At 46.7% G+C, this 14,198-nt stretch overlaps 6 protein-coding genes across 6 annotated transcripts; 5 read left to right on the top strand and 1 right to left on the bottom strand.

Moving 5' to 3' along the window:
* Positions 1 to 4,389: 4,389 nt before the first annotated feature.
* LY89DRAFT_585563 (uncharacterized protein) lies at positions 4,390 to 5,010 on the top strand (the record flags this gene model as incomplete). The annotated part of the gene is made up of 1 exon (XM_018209327.1): positions 4,390 to 5,010. A coding segment is annotated over one exon (621 nt), but the record flags the coding sequence as incomplete, so codon positions are not given.
* A 2,508-nt stretch (positions 5,011 to 7,518) lies between these two features.
* On the top strand, positions 7,519 to 7,824 carry LY89DRAFT_733782 (uncharacterized protein; the record flags this gene model as incomplete). The annotated part of the gene is made up of 1 exon (XM_018219844.1): positions 7,519 to 7,824. The coding sequence occupies one exon, from the start codon at positions 7,519 to 7,521 to the stop codon at positions 7,822 to 7,824; it is 306 nt and encodes a 101-aa protein (XP_018071131.1).
* Positions 7,825 to 8,490: 666 nt separating this feature from the next.
* On the top strand, positions 8,491 to 9,231 carry LY89DRAFT_669234 (uncharacterized protein; the record flags this gene model as incomplete). Its single annotated transcript, XM_018213080.1, has 4 exons — positions 8,491 to 8,683; positions 8,734 to 8,808; positions 8,864 to 8,953; positions 9,002 to 9,231. 4 exons carry the CDS (start codon positions 8,491 to 8,493, stop codon positions 9,229 to 9,231), a joined length of 588 nt encoding a protein of 195 aa, XP_018071130.1.
* A 566-nt stretch (positions 9,232 to 9,797) lies between these two features.
* LY89DRAFT_669233 (uncharacterized protein) lies at positions 9,798 to 10,485 on the top strand (the record flags this gene model as incomplete). The annotated part of the gene is made up of 4 exons (XM_018213079.1): positions 9,798 to 9,882; positions 9,933 to 10,004; positions 10,056 to 10,145; positions 10,193 to 10,485. The coding sequence occupies 4 exons, from the start codon at positions 9,798 to 9,800 to the stop codon at positions 10,483 to 10,485; spliced, it is 540 nt and encodes a 179-aa protein (XP_018071129.1).
* A 130-nt stretch (positions 10,486 to 10,615) lies between these two features.
* Positions 10,616 to 10,993, top strand: LY89DRAFT_733779 (uncharacterized protein; the record flags this gene model as incomplete). The annotated part of the gene is made up of 1 exon (XM_018219843.1): positions 10,616 to 10,993. One exon carries the CDS (start codon positions 10,616 to 10,618, stop codon positions 10,991 to 10,993), a length of 378 nt encoding a protein of 125 aa, XP_018071128.1.
* A 1,067-nt stretch (positions 10,994 to 12,060) lies between these two features.
* LY89DRAFT_645687 (putative vacuolar calcium ion transporter) lies at positions 12,061 to 14,154 on the bottom strand. Its single transcript, XM_018211893.1, has 2 exons — positions 13,140 to 14,154; positions 12,061 to 13,090 (listed from the first exon to the last, which is right to left on the bottom strand). Exons 1-2 carry the CDS (start codon positions 13,754 to 13,756, stop codon positions 12,316 to 12,318), a joined length of 1,392 nt encoding a protein of 463 aa, XP_018071127.1. The 5' UTR covers positions 13,757 to 14,154; the 3' UTR covers positions 12,061 to 12,315.
* Between the last annotated feature and the right edge of the window lie 44 nt (positions 14,155 to 14,198).

The following is a 14,198-nucleotide window of genomic DNA, read 5'->3' as shown; positions in this document are numbered from 1 at the left end:
TTTCTAAAGAAAGCGTCTATAGCAGCTGGCGCAAGCGAGAGAAAGAGAGAGAAGGGGGGGAGAACCTTCACGGCTGTAGTAATTCTGAATTTTTATTCCTTTTCACTTACACAGTACTGTATCATTTGCGTTTTGGGTGGAAGCCGTCTTGGAAGTGACCGTGTTCACTGGCTTGGAGAGCGTTGTCTCGATTGATCGCTCTGGATAGGACAAGAGACTATTGGAAACAGGGGTAGATAGCACTTCGCATGCCGAGTAGCAATTTTAAGATTTATTTGAATCTTGCGGTCTTTCCTAAGTGATAACCCTAAATGTTGTTCAGTCTAAGGTCCCATGGCATATAGTAGATGGGTGATTCTTCTCTGGCAGCAGAGTCTTCCCGTGAGACGAGATCGAAGTTCTTAAACATTCTTGACAGATAAAAGAAAACGGAATGTCAAGATGGACTGTCAAAAACTTCGCGTGTTTACGTCTCAAGAGGCACTGTAGAACCGGCTTCCAGTATTTTACCTTTCGAGGTCAATCTCCTCTTGATTAATTCATAATCGTGGCTAGTAAGAAGGCTATATTGGTAAGATTCGTGCTTAGTCTCAACTGCCGAATCCACTAAATAATATGGAGAATTTCCACATCTGATACTGGAGCAGTATTGAAAACGTGATGATGAAGCCTAAACACCTTGAAGTCCAAGTTTTGATTGGGATAGGAGTAAGAGCCAGAGAAGCAAAGAATGCCTCGAACATCTCCCAAGAATCCAACCCGAAATGCGGCGTGTAGTTCTTGAAAGAGCCAGTTCTGATGACAAGTTTTCTAGATGCTATGTTAAGTTGAAAAGCTACAAGATACTCTATGTACTTCCGGCAGCTGGGAACGATCTAGTTCTTGAAAGAAGAAAGGCCACTTGAGGCCTAGATAGCTGCTGTTAAACAATGCAGTTCCCAAGTATTCCCGAAACCTAGGTAAGGGGATTAAGCGTTGAGGATTTTTTGCGGCTTGGATTTACTAAAGGTCCAATGTCGGCTGACCTAACGAGGGCAAGTGAAAGGACTAAAAGCTTTATCAGCTAACTAAATTTGCAGTGCGTCTTTGATCCGGACTCTCTCAAAGTGAGCACTTAGAGCTCATATCGAGCTCTCAAAGTCAGCACTCTCAAAGTGAGCACTCTCAGAGCTTCAAAGTCCCCACCCTAGTCAGTGAGTAACGGTAAGCTATCCCGGGCTATTAAGGATTAAGGAAGGGTTAAGAGTTTCGGGTAAGAGAGGGCGGCACCGCCCCTTCCAGTCTCTAGCAGAGCCGTGGGTATGACATAAGGTTATATATAGACCCAAGAAGTATTTCAGAGACAATGTTAATGCGAGTGAGTTTGCGGATGAGTTGTGAGTTGAGAGACCAGTTCCAAAGCCAGGACTTTGCAGGTAGCCTCGAGGTTACTTGACGAGGCTACTGAAATCTTCGAGAAGGTCCTTAATCACCTACACGTGATTCTAATCGGTGAATCGGGGTTCTCTATGCGTAGGGAAATTTTAGGCGCGGCTGTATAAGGCTGGATTTAGCGTTCTTTTCGACAACAAAACTCTTCTTCTTCACAACACCAAGCCCGCCACACATCTTCTGCTGGTCAAGCAACTCCTTGTACATTACCCTCCAGTAATTCCTGCTTTGATTTCAAGCCAAGACACTATCCTCACAACAGTGTCCTGTATTGAGAGTCTTAACAGTGGATTTGTGCTACGGCAAATCCAATCCAGCCACCCTGTAACAACACGTCACCCCGCACTTTGGTTCGCGGTCGTCACTCTGTACTCCCCCTTCAAGACAGCGTTCGAGCTTTCACCGATTCTAGAATCGTACGATTTTTGGATTTTGGTGTTGATTCGATCGTGACGCCATACACCTACCAAGGGTATTGCCTCTGTACAATAAGGTAATGTAAAGTCTCCTCTCCTCTACCCCTGACTTTAATTCAGAAGCAGATCTCACGACCTTGAGCTTGTCTTGCTTGAAGCTTGCGTCCTTCGAAACTTTCCCCCTGAGGTCCTGGGCTAATCATGATTTTTTAGTTGATAGTTGGCTCTTGAATCTTTACACCCTTCAATTGCTACACTATTCGTCCTCTTTGCTGTCCGATAGCATTAAGAGAGAACATTGGAGCAGATACTCTATCCAGAGTCGTACGATTCAGATTTCTTTTGTAGGTGCTCGTCTCTGCGATACCGGAGCCAGTTGTTATTTCGATTCGACCTTGGGCTTCATCAGTCATAACAATACATCAAGCTTGGTCTTGATTGAGAAGCGCACGAGCACGCTTTGTGGACTCTGTGTCTCCATCATTGGCATCTGTCTTTCATCGTTCGTATCCCCTCCTCCTCCTTTCCACTCGGTTTTGCAGCCATCCAAGACAAATATTCACGCATTACCCCGCATCTGCTTGTCCCCCCTGAACTCGAGCCACTTCTTTTCTGCTGTATTGTTCCAGAAGACTCTCGTCCTAGTGGCTCCATCCATGTATCTTATTATTTCGGTGTTTCTAACAATAACCACAGAAGTTCTTGGAAGTACACACTCGATCCCCGTTAACACACACCGAAGTCTTCTCGAATAGAGTCTCGAACTGCTCCCCCCCACTTGAAAGTTTGACGCTTCTCGCGAGAGTATTCAGACTTTCCGTAACTATTGTTCATCCGTCTCCTTCGTTCTCGAAGTTCTATCTCGAAAGATGTCGGATCCACAAACTCCCATCCGCAATGCACATGGCAGAGCTTATGAGTCTCGACCCTCGGTGTCGTTCTCACGGGGATCAATATACACCACCGGAAACATGACTACCGAAGGACGCTATCCAGGAGCACTGCCAAGAGAGTATGTGCGTGATGGTGTGACCTTCAAGTTGGAGCATGGCATGAGCTTGGACTTCCACTGTGGAACCAAGCTGACCCGAACCTGTAAGAGACACCTTTCCGTTATGGTATCTTGAAATACTAATAAGAGTAGCCGAATTCCCATTCCACCTGCCGATTGTCGCTGAGAACTTCGCTGCTTTCGCATGGCCATATTATAGAACCCATGAAACCAAGAAGAGGTTGCTAGAGGAGTTGGACTTGGAGGAGGACCATCATGGCCTCGTTCATCGACGCGGCTATAACCTCCAAATTCCTCAAGTGTTAGGGCTAGGTGGAACTTCCTATCACAGTGGCTTCAGTCCTGTATCGCATAACCGATTTGCAGGCATGCCTCCTCCTGGATTACATCATCATGGACGATTCCCAGTTAGGGTTCCTCCGGGACTATATCGTAATGGCCACGGTATGGGTATGATGAACCGAGGCATGAGACCATTTGGATTCCGTACCGGATTCGAAAATCAGTATAGAATGCACCCCGTTGCGAGACCTGTCGAAGAGACTGTGTACTATCTACCAACACAGAGCGTTCGCCCAGGAGGCTATGTATATGTCCGAGAGATTGCACCGGGCAGACACCATCATCCAATCCGGTTTGGAGACATGGTACCTGCTGATCAATTTCATGGCCACATTCCCATTCGATCCCGAGAAATGGTACCTAATGGACAACATCAAAATAATCATCTCAGAGGCGATGGTTTCCACCAAATGAATTCAGGTAGACCTGTCATCGCTCATGCACCCGATGTCGCATCCGTCCGAACTGCTCCTGAACAGGATAGAAATGACCATCATACGGGAATGGATCCAGTGCAAATCACCGAGGCTGTTCAATTTGATGCTCAACCTAGAGCCAATCATCTTGATGACAACCTTCAGACTCCTTCCCAAATGAATGGACAAGAACCCATTGCCATGGAAGGAATCAATGAAGCTCCTGCACTGAAAGAGGAAGGTGTGAAGGAAGATGGTGTGAAGGAAGATGGTGTAAAGGAAGATCATGAAGATGGCTTATCTGAAACCATTACTCCAGTTGGTGGTGATTCGAGCGGACGCCAAACACGCGATTCTTCAGCTGAACCTGGTACGGTCCTGAACTCTACCCGAGTTGAGGAGAACCAGATCAGGTAAATTTGCCGAGCCCCTGATTAAGCGAAGGAGCTAACATTCTTACAGATCCGATCAGACACGCCAACTTTCAGGCCATACAGCTGAACGCTTCGCCCAACTAGCCCACCCTCGTCATCGAATCCACAGAGGTAAACGATACACCCCTAGTGATCAACGCCAAGAAGATCGTGACGACGAGACTGGAGAGGGTTCTAGCGCAGCTACTGCAGCCCCGGCTGTTAGAGCACCTGTCGCTAATCGATCCCTTGGTCCTGCAAGACCTCAAATTCCTCCAGAGCTCTTAGAGTCACTTGAGCAATATCAGGCTGAGCATGGTATCTCCACTGAAGAATTTGATCGAGAAAACCCTGGACCATTCAACGTTTCCAGAATGGTTCGAGAAGAACGCGCCGGCATCGTCCGAAGCCCCACCGAAAATCGTAGGTACCTCAGCAACTCGCATTCTAGAGCTGCTGCCAGAACCATCGAAGACCTGCATCCAAGCCTGAACTGCGTCTTGTTCTGGAAGGATTTGCCAGGAGACATCACGGAGAAAGAGATCATTGACCAGATCGATACCGGTGCCGTCTTCTCCGTCCACATCCGACCTGGAGTTCCTCCTCTACATCCTTTCCCGGCTGCTAACATTGCTTTCATGCGACATGATGGCGCTACGGCTTTTCTGAGCAAGGTCCGTGACAATAGTCTTTGGCTCCGTGGCGCTCAGATCGATAGCGCGAATGTGACCTGGAATCAACATGGCCAGCTCGACTACGAGAATCAAGACCGATCTCGTGTTATCGAAATTAAGGGTCCAAAGAAATTCATGAATTGGCCAGTGTGGGACGATTTCATGAAATCTTGTACAAAATATCAGCTTTGCTACCACCGCTTTCGTCCCTGCCCAGATGATGATTACCAGCGCATCTTGGAAGTTGCCTTTGCCCGGGTCGATGCCCAGGCGGAGGCAATTTATTATGCTATCCGCAAGCAGTAAGTTTCCCTTTCCTTTCAAAAATAATCTCCAAGCTCTACTATTTTGACCATTCATGATCATGAGAACATTCGCTGACAGTGTGCTCTGCGTAATAGACGAAGCTTCCAGGGCATTTTCGAAGTTTCGTTCGTTCGAGACCCATGCGAGCCAGAACTCCGCCGTGTTGAGAAGCAAGCGATCGAGAACTCGCGTTGGTGAAGCAGAGACGAGCTACCTCGGAACGTCGAGGTATGCCGCCTTCTGGAGATCAAGGCAACATGTACTACGGTCAACCGCCTATTCCGACTGGCAACATGACAACCTCGAATGTTGATGCAACTAGCGGCCAACACTACCAACAATCTACCGAGGTCTTTTCGGGGCTGTTGGGCGTTGAGTATTGGGCATTAGACATTGGGTGTTTGGTAATGGTGGTGGCGTCACCTTGATCTTGTTTCTGTTTTGTTGTTTCGAAAGTGTCATTAGACACATACTTGCTTGAGCCTTTCGGGGCACAAGATGTCTTAGAATAAGTCACGAATAGATATTTCGACCTTGTATATCCCATAAGAGTAGCTCGGTGATGCGCAATGATATATGCAACGACCAGACCCATGCGTATAGCAACGATTCTTTGCCAAATTCGAATGTTGATATATATCCTCAGGGAGGATAGCTATAGTTATAACGCCAAATTCGTGTGTGTAGCTACTCGATTCCTAGATATGCCATGATTTGGTTGGGTTCTCTGCCGCTTCATCGGAACTCGAACGTTTAGATCTAAGTGGAGATAAATGGCCAGTAATGCAGGAGTTGTTGGATATTTGTCGAAAGATGCGAGTGGTTTCGAGGAGGATTTGGATGTAGCGCGATCTTTCTCTAGCGAGACTGATTTTGGGAAGCCTCCCTGAGATCCTTGATGCAACAGCAAGGAAGAAGATGCCATTCTGTCACAAATGTTCGCTAATGTCTGGCCTCCATTGAATTTAAGAACAGCCTGCACAAGCATAGAATCTGCTCAGGCTGGACATGGTGTTGGAGTTGAATCGCTCCTCGTAGGAACTGATGAGCCATGCGAGGGCTGCTTGCTTCTTCCTTTCAATCCAACCTCCGGGGATGCAAACTGTCCAGGCGTGCGGACTCTGCAGTGCAAAATGATCGTGTGGTAGTGATAGAGATGCGGGACGTCTTAACACGCATTTATGCGTCTTTCTGGGCAGTTTGACTGATGTTGACAGAGAATACGATCGAGAAGCCCTAGCGAGAACCTCTACAATCGAGGCAGCTCACGGTGCTCGTCTCTTCCATGCTCGTGGGCGAAGTCTTCCTCAGACCTACGCCTCATTTGTTCCTTGCATATAGCTACAGCCATGTTACACTCTCTCGAGCGAATTGTTGGTTTCAATTATCGAGATTGGTTGATGAAGATGAGAAGCCGAAGGTGTTTCCAACATTATCTACTACTCTGCAAGTTGCCACCCTCCCTCCTTTGAGGGTTCAGATCTCTCGTTGTGATTCAATTGTGCTATGGTTGTGCTGAAAGCAGTGAAGTTGTAGATGCTGCGGGTGTGGACTTGCTATCGGATCCATTTTGGATGATTTGGTTGGAAGAAAGTGAGTGGTGATTGTTACGCAGACTTCCGTCTCCGAAATAGGACTAAGGTTTAGGTAGCGGGCTATGAAGGAGAGGGTTTATATCTTATGAAAGAGATTGAATGCTGGTTGAGATTCTATCTGTACGCCCCTCTTTCATCTGTCAGCACTTTCTTTGGCGAGAACAATGGATCACAAACCGCCCAGATTAGAAAGTCAGACTTATGAAGGGTGTACTTATGTAGGAAATGCTCACCGAGGTGATAGATGCTTAGTGGTAGCAAGCATAACGTGTCGGTGTTTTATAACGGCCTGATAATCTTGCTCAACGGTCTGATCATCAGGAGATCAAGATCTTATACCGAGACTAGCCTCGAAGCTCAATCTCCGTCTGAAAATAGCTGCCGGATCTCAGCATAGCTAATGCTTTGATTGGAGTTGCTGATCGTCTGGCTGCGAGTGAAATGAGGACATTGAACGAAGGAAGTCGTTCGTTATATCGGCTTCTGGTACTGTACTCGTGGATCTTGTGTCAATCTTTAGACTAGGGAGATGGTGGAAAGGTACAGCGGGATCGAAAGCTATCAGCGTCTTGATAGCTATCTCGGCGCTGGGAAACGTCCTGACTGTCACGTTTGCTCAGGCGCGTGTGAACCAGGAGTTGGCAAAGGAGGGAGTAATTCCATTTCCCAAGTTTTGGGCATCAACATGGCCTGTGGGAGCCCCATCGGCTGCTCTGTTCCTTCACTGGATCCCGAGTTTCATCGTTATTCTGGCTATTCCATTTGGTGATGCTTACGACTTCATTCTTGACTTTGAGGGTTACCCGGTAGCGTTGTCGACTTTTTTGTTGCTCTGGGATTCTTCTGGCTGCGTTACAGTCAGCCCCAGCTCGCGAGACCGTTCCGATGCTGGTTGCCAGTGGCACTCTTTTACATGGCTGCGCAGGCGTTCCTAATGGTCGCTCCTTTCCTCCGACCGCCAGGAGGTGTTGGTAGCACTCCACCGCTACCTTACTGGCTTTATTCTGTTGTTGGAATTGCTATTTTGGTTGCCGCGGTGATTTACTGGTTGGTATGGGTTAAGGTATTGCCTGCCATTGGACGTTATAGATTGGTACCTGAGCATGAGAAGTTGGCAGATGGGACTGCTGTAATTGTTTATCAAAAGGTCAAGACTACTCAGTCCAAGGATGTGAAAGTATTCAGTGGAACTATATGGCAGAATGGATGCGTCTTTTAGATGACTGAGTATTTGGAGGAATCAAATATACTGTGCATGATAAGACGCTGGACTGATTTCGATAACCTTACATCACACCTGTTGATCTGTATAGCGTTTTCACGCCTAAATGCCAACAGAATTCGGACTCATTTAGCAGTAAGATGTAACCAATGCTGCAAAATTCCAAGGCCCAAAACACGGCCATTGCATAGCCTTTAATGTTGTATCAGGTAGGTATGAATGTAGCCTTCAACGAGTTGAGAAATTGTTTAACATTGTGCAATGGGACACAAACAGCTTTAATAGTGAGAGCCTGTTCTTTTCATGTAAACCTCTCTTGTTCCACCCTTAGAGATTGGTACTGTCATGTGTCTAGGGTGCATACAGGATCTGAGTTGTTGGATAAGGACTCCCTGAGGCTAGAAGGCACCCAAACTCCTCTAATATAGAGCTCTTTGGCTTGGTATCCTCGTCTCTGACACGCTTTTTCCTAGTCCTGGAAATTGATCGTGGCAGATCACACGAATTCGACGAAGGCCAAGTATTAGGGAGAAGCTGTATGTTTTCCAGAGGTCTCAATAGACCGAGACAAACGCGTGTCTCGCTTCCGCTGCGCCTTCCCATGCCGAAAGAATCAAGTGTCGTTGACTAGTGGACTACCATTGCACCTTCCTCGTTGGACATATGACATACTTCCACAACCATCAGCGCTTCGGAAGTCCACAATACCTCGAACAAACAGGGTCGACAAGAACTAAATCCAATAGAAAATCCGAAATTGCGCAATTCTTTGTAGCCGCAATGCCACTGATGTACACTTTCTGGAAGAATGGAGGAGGCGTCAAGCATGTCTCAGGAGAATTGCGAATGTTCAGCGGTAGGTACCTGACCCGAAGACAGCAGACTTCGACTAATTTATTGTTTTAGATGAAGACTCCCCACCAGCACGGCTCTTCTTTGCTCTTTTAAAGACTTTGAAACTGTGTGCTGAGAATGACAAAGGTAAAGTAACATCTCTCCTGAGCGCAATACTCTTCATGCTGACAGTCTTCCGCAGATCAGCATATCGCAATGAACAAGTTGAGAGCGTGTGTACGGGCTGTGTATCCAGACGGTAAAGGCTTTGAGAAGTGGCTGGTTCAAGAAGGTGTGGCTTCCTGTTGGATTTGCGCTTATCATGCTGACATCTGGATAGTCCGCAACTTCAGCAAATCTTGTCCGGACTTGGAAAACAGGGTATGCCTTGGAGAGATCCATCAAAGATTCTGTTACACGACTTTCGAATATCGAGATAAAAATCGTGCCATCTTCGAAACATCGGAAGCGCTTGTCAGAAAGAATCGGGCATACCTCGAACGAGCAAAGTATCTCGCCAGTCGAAGACAAGACTCGATGGAATCAAGCGGCGACTGGACATTGGTATAACGGATTGAAGTGATTAGTGGTATATGACGATAGACCGTGGGAAGTCATGGATTGGACAGTCATGACTCATGAGGGGCATCGATCGTTCTCTTGGTTATGGTGATCATTCGGTGGAAACTTCCGGTGGGCGAGCAGCATTAATTTGACGTTTGTACTGGCGTGATTCTGAAATAATGCAGACTTTTAACAACCTAGGGATCATTGACTAGTTACTTGATGACATTTCATAGCCAACATCTCAAAAATGTAGACAAGCAAAGTTTCTTGTTGAACAATTTTGTGCTTGCTTGTCTATATGTATACACCATTATTGAGCACCACCAACAGAATTAATAGGTTGGTCTTACATTTTCAAGGAAACAAGCTGGTGCGTGAAATATTTGCGTCACTATCGTCGGGTGAGTGTTACCTCTTTTTGTCTAAGCGAAATAGTCACATGTCAAGAGTTTGTGCGACAGCGCATTGGAAGCGCATACTTATACATTTTGCGGTACTAACTTTTGAAACCCGCAGCACATTCTCAACACCTTCATAGAGTCATCTTCTAGAAGTTGAACACTGTAGCAATGTCGCAGGACAAGATGCCGGTGATGCACATCAACACGCTTCGCGGAGGAGAAGCGCAAGTTGTGCAACATGTCGATGCAGAGGGTATGACTTCAACTCAGGCACAGATTGTTCGTTTACTAACGGTTATCAAGAGCAAGATATCAAGTACCAACGCTACTACACCTTGATGAAGGCAATCGTGGCCGCGGATGAGGAGTGGGAGGGTAATGTCTCTTGCGCCTTCATCCTCGTCATCTGCTGACAGCTCCATACAGATGACTACATTTCCCGACATCAGTTGAGAAAGATCGTTTGGGAGATATACCCTGGAGACAAGGAGTTTGAGAAGTGGTTGCTTCTTCGAGGTATGTATAATCCAGCGCGAGACGCAACCTATGTTAACTTGCGATAGTAACACATTTTCCACGCCACTATCCTAATTGGAGAACTCAATTCGTCGAGAGTACCATTAGGATGCACTTCAGCCGGAACGCATTTGAGCACGAAACCAGAAGCTTCCAAGCAGCCAATTCAATGAACAGCCTTGGTCCAGCCCCCCAGAATTATATGGTAGCAACGCTGAGCAATGAAACCGTACGAGGTTCTGCATTTCCAGGGCAATCCATCGATTCAACCAGTGGCATTCAGAAGTGTCTGAGCTTTACATACCCAGGACAAAGCACTGCTCCAACTAGTAGTACTTAGCAACATCCAGCTGTCGCACACTCAGGTCAACCCAACCCTCTCCCATCATCTACCAGCGGTATTCGGCAATGTTCCGTCTTAGTGGGACAGGTATTGCCAGACTCTCGGGGTATGGCCGTCCAGACGGACTATGAAGACTTTTGCCCCTTCTTGGGCTCTTCTCGGAATTCGACCGCCCATTACACAAGAGGTTTTTGACACAGCACAGCAATTTGGGATCCAAATCAACCCAAATTACCAAGGAGAATACGGCGAATTCGCATTCAGTAACTCAGGCTGTTCCCCCAACGAAAACTGCGCCATCTTTATTACAAGAATCCCTCCAAATGCGACTAAGAAGGAGATCCTGGATTCCATTATTGAGGGCAAAATCTTCAACTTCTCAAGAACTTCACCTGATGCTGTGCACGACAATGCGGCGGCTCATGTTACCTTCTTTGAGCGTTCGGCGGTCGATTGGCTCCTTCAGCGCGCTGAATTAGTAGAGGGGTTTCGAATTAAAGGATAGAGAGTCGTTGTGAGAGAGAATAAGAATATGGTGCGACCAAGAGATTACCGGGAGTGGTTTCAAAGTCGTGTGATTCAGATCAAAGGCTCACGGGAGCTCATCTCAACCGAAGAGATCTTGGAGATGCTTCATATGAAGATCAGCTTCGATCTCATCAACTGTTCTGAATGGATCGACGTCGATGGAGAGATGGTTTTGGAACTCACCTTCGACGCAGTCCTGGCGCGCAGCCGATCAGCTATTGCCTGCCTATTGCGTAGCTGGAAGAATACCGTTCGACAAGGCCGTTGCTTCTGTCGTTATGCTCCGGACCCATGTGACCGCTACCACGATGCTCGGTTATATGAGCCAACACAACGAGTATGCATTTGATGGAAACAAGTGATTTTGAACCCTGCGTATTGGCGTTGATTTGGTAGAGTAGATGAAGCAATGATAAAGCATAAAATACAGGACATGATCTTGAAAGTGACTGATCTTGATAATCTATTTCAAGGCCGGTGTCGAGACACAATACCCGTTATTCATCTCAACATCTGAATAGTATTTCATCCAATTCTAACAAAGAACATAACTTGTTCCTGTAGAGCTCTGAAAGTACCAGGATCATGGAAAAACCGAGTATCCTCAGCATCATCGATCCTGCTGACTCTGAATTGTGTTTACATCTAAACCATTACCCGGCTCGAACATCCATCAGATGTGATTCTTCTTAGCCCCGTCCAAGAATAAGCAAACGAGAGTATGCAGTCTTCCCTTGTAAACCCAGGGAACACGACACAAGAGGCCTCGATCGTCAATTGACTATCGACGATACATTGAATGATTTGGGCAGACTTGAAGGTAATATATGACTTCTGTTGACTGACATGCTGCAGGTGTTGACCTTAGGAATCACCCTATCTATAGTGGAGATTCTTGACTTTCTTGGCAGAATTTCGTCTTCGATATAAGCTCACGTACTTTTGGCAAAGCTCTCTGAGTACAGGCGGTGCATCACATACGTACACGTAATCAGATACTTGGACGAACCGCACTGGCGGCTATTGAAAGCAACTGAGTATATTCTGCTAAATCTATGGAGGAGCCTATGGATGCCATCTTGTGAAGTCAATATGCTTATACGTCTCAACCTCCTTCAATGCTAATACAGATAACAATACTAGCACACTTCACGCGTATCTAGTTAAGATGTGAAACAGCTTCCAAACAACCCTTGTGCGATCGTCTTATCTTCCCATCGCCCAAGAAAAATATTACACGAAGAGATACTCGGCTACGTTCCTGTCGTATACACAATAGAATATCGAAGAGAGGTGCGATCAGCTAAGGCCAAGAAGTCTCTTCGCAGTAACAGCAGCGGCCGAGATGGCGCTACTTTCTTGGTCAGGATTTGGGTAGTAGAACGCAGCAACAGCAATGTTGATGTATACAATCACACAAAGCGAGCCTTCGAGGTAGTTGGACTTCTGATCGCGTAGAAAGTTTCCAACCACAAGGATTGCCAGGATCAAGACGATGATGTTAAAGAGGTCAAAATTCAAGTCCATACTCTTGTTCAGGCCCCATCCAACCAGGACAACAAGAGGGCCATTGAATAGAGAGGTTTGAACAGTTGCACCGAGAACATGGGCAAGAGCCATGTTCATCTGGTTGTCCCAAGCTTCGTCGATAGCTGTAAGATGCTCTGCAAATTTTTCAACAAGGGGGACAAGGATCAGGCCCACAAAGCTGTCAGACACACCCCGGTCTCTGACAATGAACTCAATCTCCTCGACCAAGCTGATGGCGATGATGGTGACCAGTGTGATGGAAATAACAAGGGCGAGAATACATTCAGTGAAGGTCAGCTTTGGTTTGACATGCTCCCCCTTGTGGGCATCGTGGTCCTTGTTCTCGTCTTCCTCGAAGATTGCATCGTAGATGCTTTCATGAGTGCGGATTTGGAAGTAGGTATAGACTGCATAGGCAATGATCAGGAGGATAGCCGTGATGCGTGAGATATGGAGAACTCTGCCGGCGACATCTCCAGTGGTGATGGAACTGTTTGCAGTGACTGCAGTGTGGAAAGCAGCAGGTACGATGAGACCGAAACCACTTAAACTCTGTTAGCTGATGTACTGGGAGGACAGATCGTCGCACCTACGCCGTTAAAAGAAGATCACTTCCGACCTCACCCACAGCTTCGTTAAATTCCAGCTCGTTGTGACGAATACCTCCGACAAAGAAACACAATCCCAAGCACAGCAACTGAGTGGCCAAGACCGAGCCAAGAATGGCAGCTTTAATGACCTGAAACTGATCGTTCTTCACCAGAACCATGAACATAACGATTTCAACCACCGAGCCGAGAGTTGTTTCCAGCAAGACTCCAAACACCTTATGCAGCTTTCGACCCATCTCCTGTCCAGCAAAGCCAATTAAATTGGCACAGGGGACCATGGCAATGTAATTCAGGATGAATATGGCGAGATGGAGGTCGTGGCGAGCATACTTGACAGCAATGGCAGCTGGTACGACGGGCCAGAGGATGTTGCAAAGGCGAGAGGCTCGATTGGTGGAACGCCAGCAAATTCTGAAGAAGTAGTATGGGTGTATACCCTTTCTGCCACTCTCTCCTGCTGGTTGAATTCCTGTTGTGGTACGGATCAGCTCTCGAAGTGGTCGTTCTGTATTATGGATATCGTGGGTAGGGAGAATGCTTTGGGTCGAGTTGTCAACGTCTTCAGTACGAGAATGTGTTCGGGATTTTCCTGGCCCCATTTTGACGTTTTCTGTGAGTCGTGCTTCTCTGTCTAGTTGTCTTGTTGTTTTGATTGAGGATGTCCATGATCGAGGAAGTTGAGAGCAAATATAGTAAGATTTTTGTGTCGCTCTTTCCTTGATTGTTGTTCGTATTTGATGGTGTCGACACTACTCAGTTGAAAGTGGTAGTCGCGAAGCTGTAGAAAAGTGAGTGCAGCAAGAGCATTGCTATGATTGACGAGCAGAAGTGAGTAGACGAAATTCACACTACCAAGAGCGATTTGCCATCTGCATTCAAGGGGCAGTTTACCAAAACGCTAACGACCTGACTCACTCATTGACAAACCTGACGGAGATATGTACATCTTTCGAAGTTATCCCTACGTTGCACCCGCTCTCTGCAACCGAAGTATTGCTGCAGGTGGTTATTGAAGAGAGTAAAGGGCCTAAGGGAAGCTAC

Source organism: Mollisia scopiformis (assembly GCF_001500285.1).
Source record: "Mollisia scopiformis unplaced genomic scaffold LY89scaffold_12, whole genome shotgun sequence".
Classification (NCBI taxonomy): Eukaryota; Fungi; Ascomycota; class Leotiomycetes; order Helotiales; family Mollisiaceae; genus Mollisia; species Mollisia scopiformis.
The sequence above is the reverse complement of the archived record's forward strand: the minus strand, read 5'-3'. Positions and strand labels throughout refer to the sequence as shown.

Excerpts from the sequence above, each read along its gene's own strand:
- LY89DRAFT_645687 (XM_018211893.1), bottom strand. The coding sequence starts at position 13,756 with ATGGGGCCAGGAAAATCCCGAACACATTCTCGTACTGAAGACGTTGAC. Across the intron at positions 13,091-13,139 it reads AGTGATCTTCTTTTAACGGC|TGGTTTCGGTCTCATCGTAC; the intron begins GTAGGTGCGACG and ends ACAGAGTTTAAG.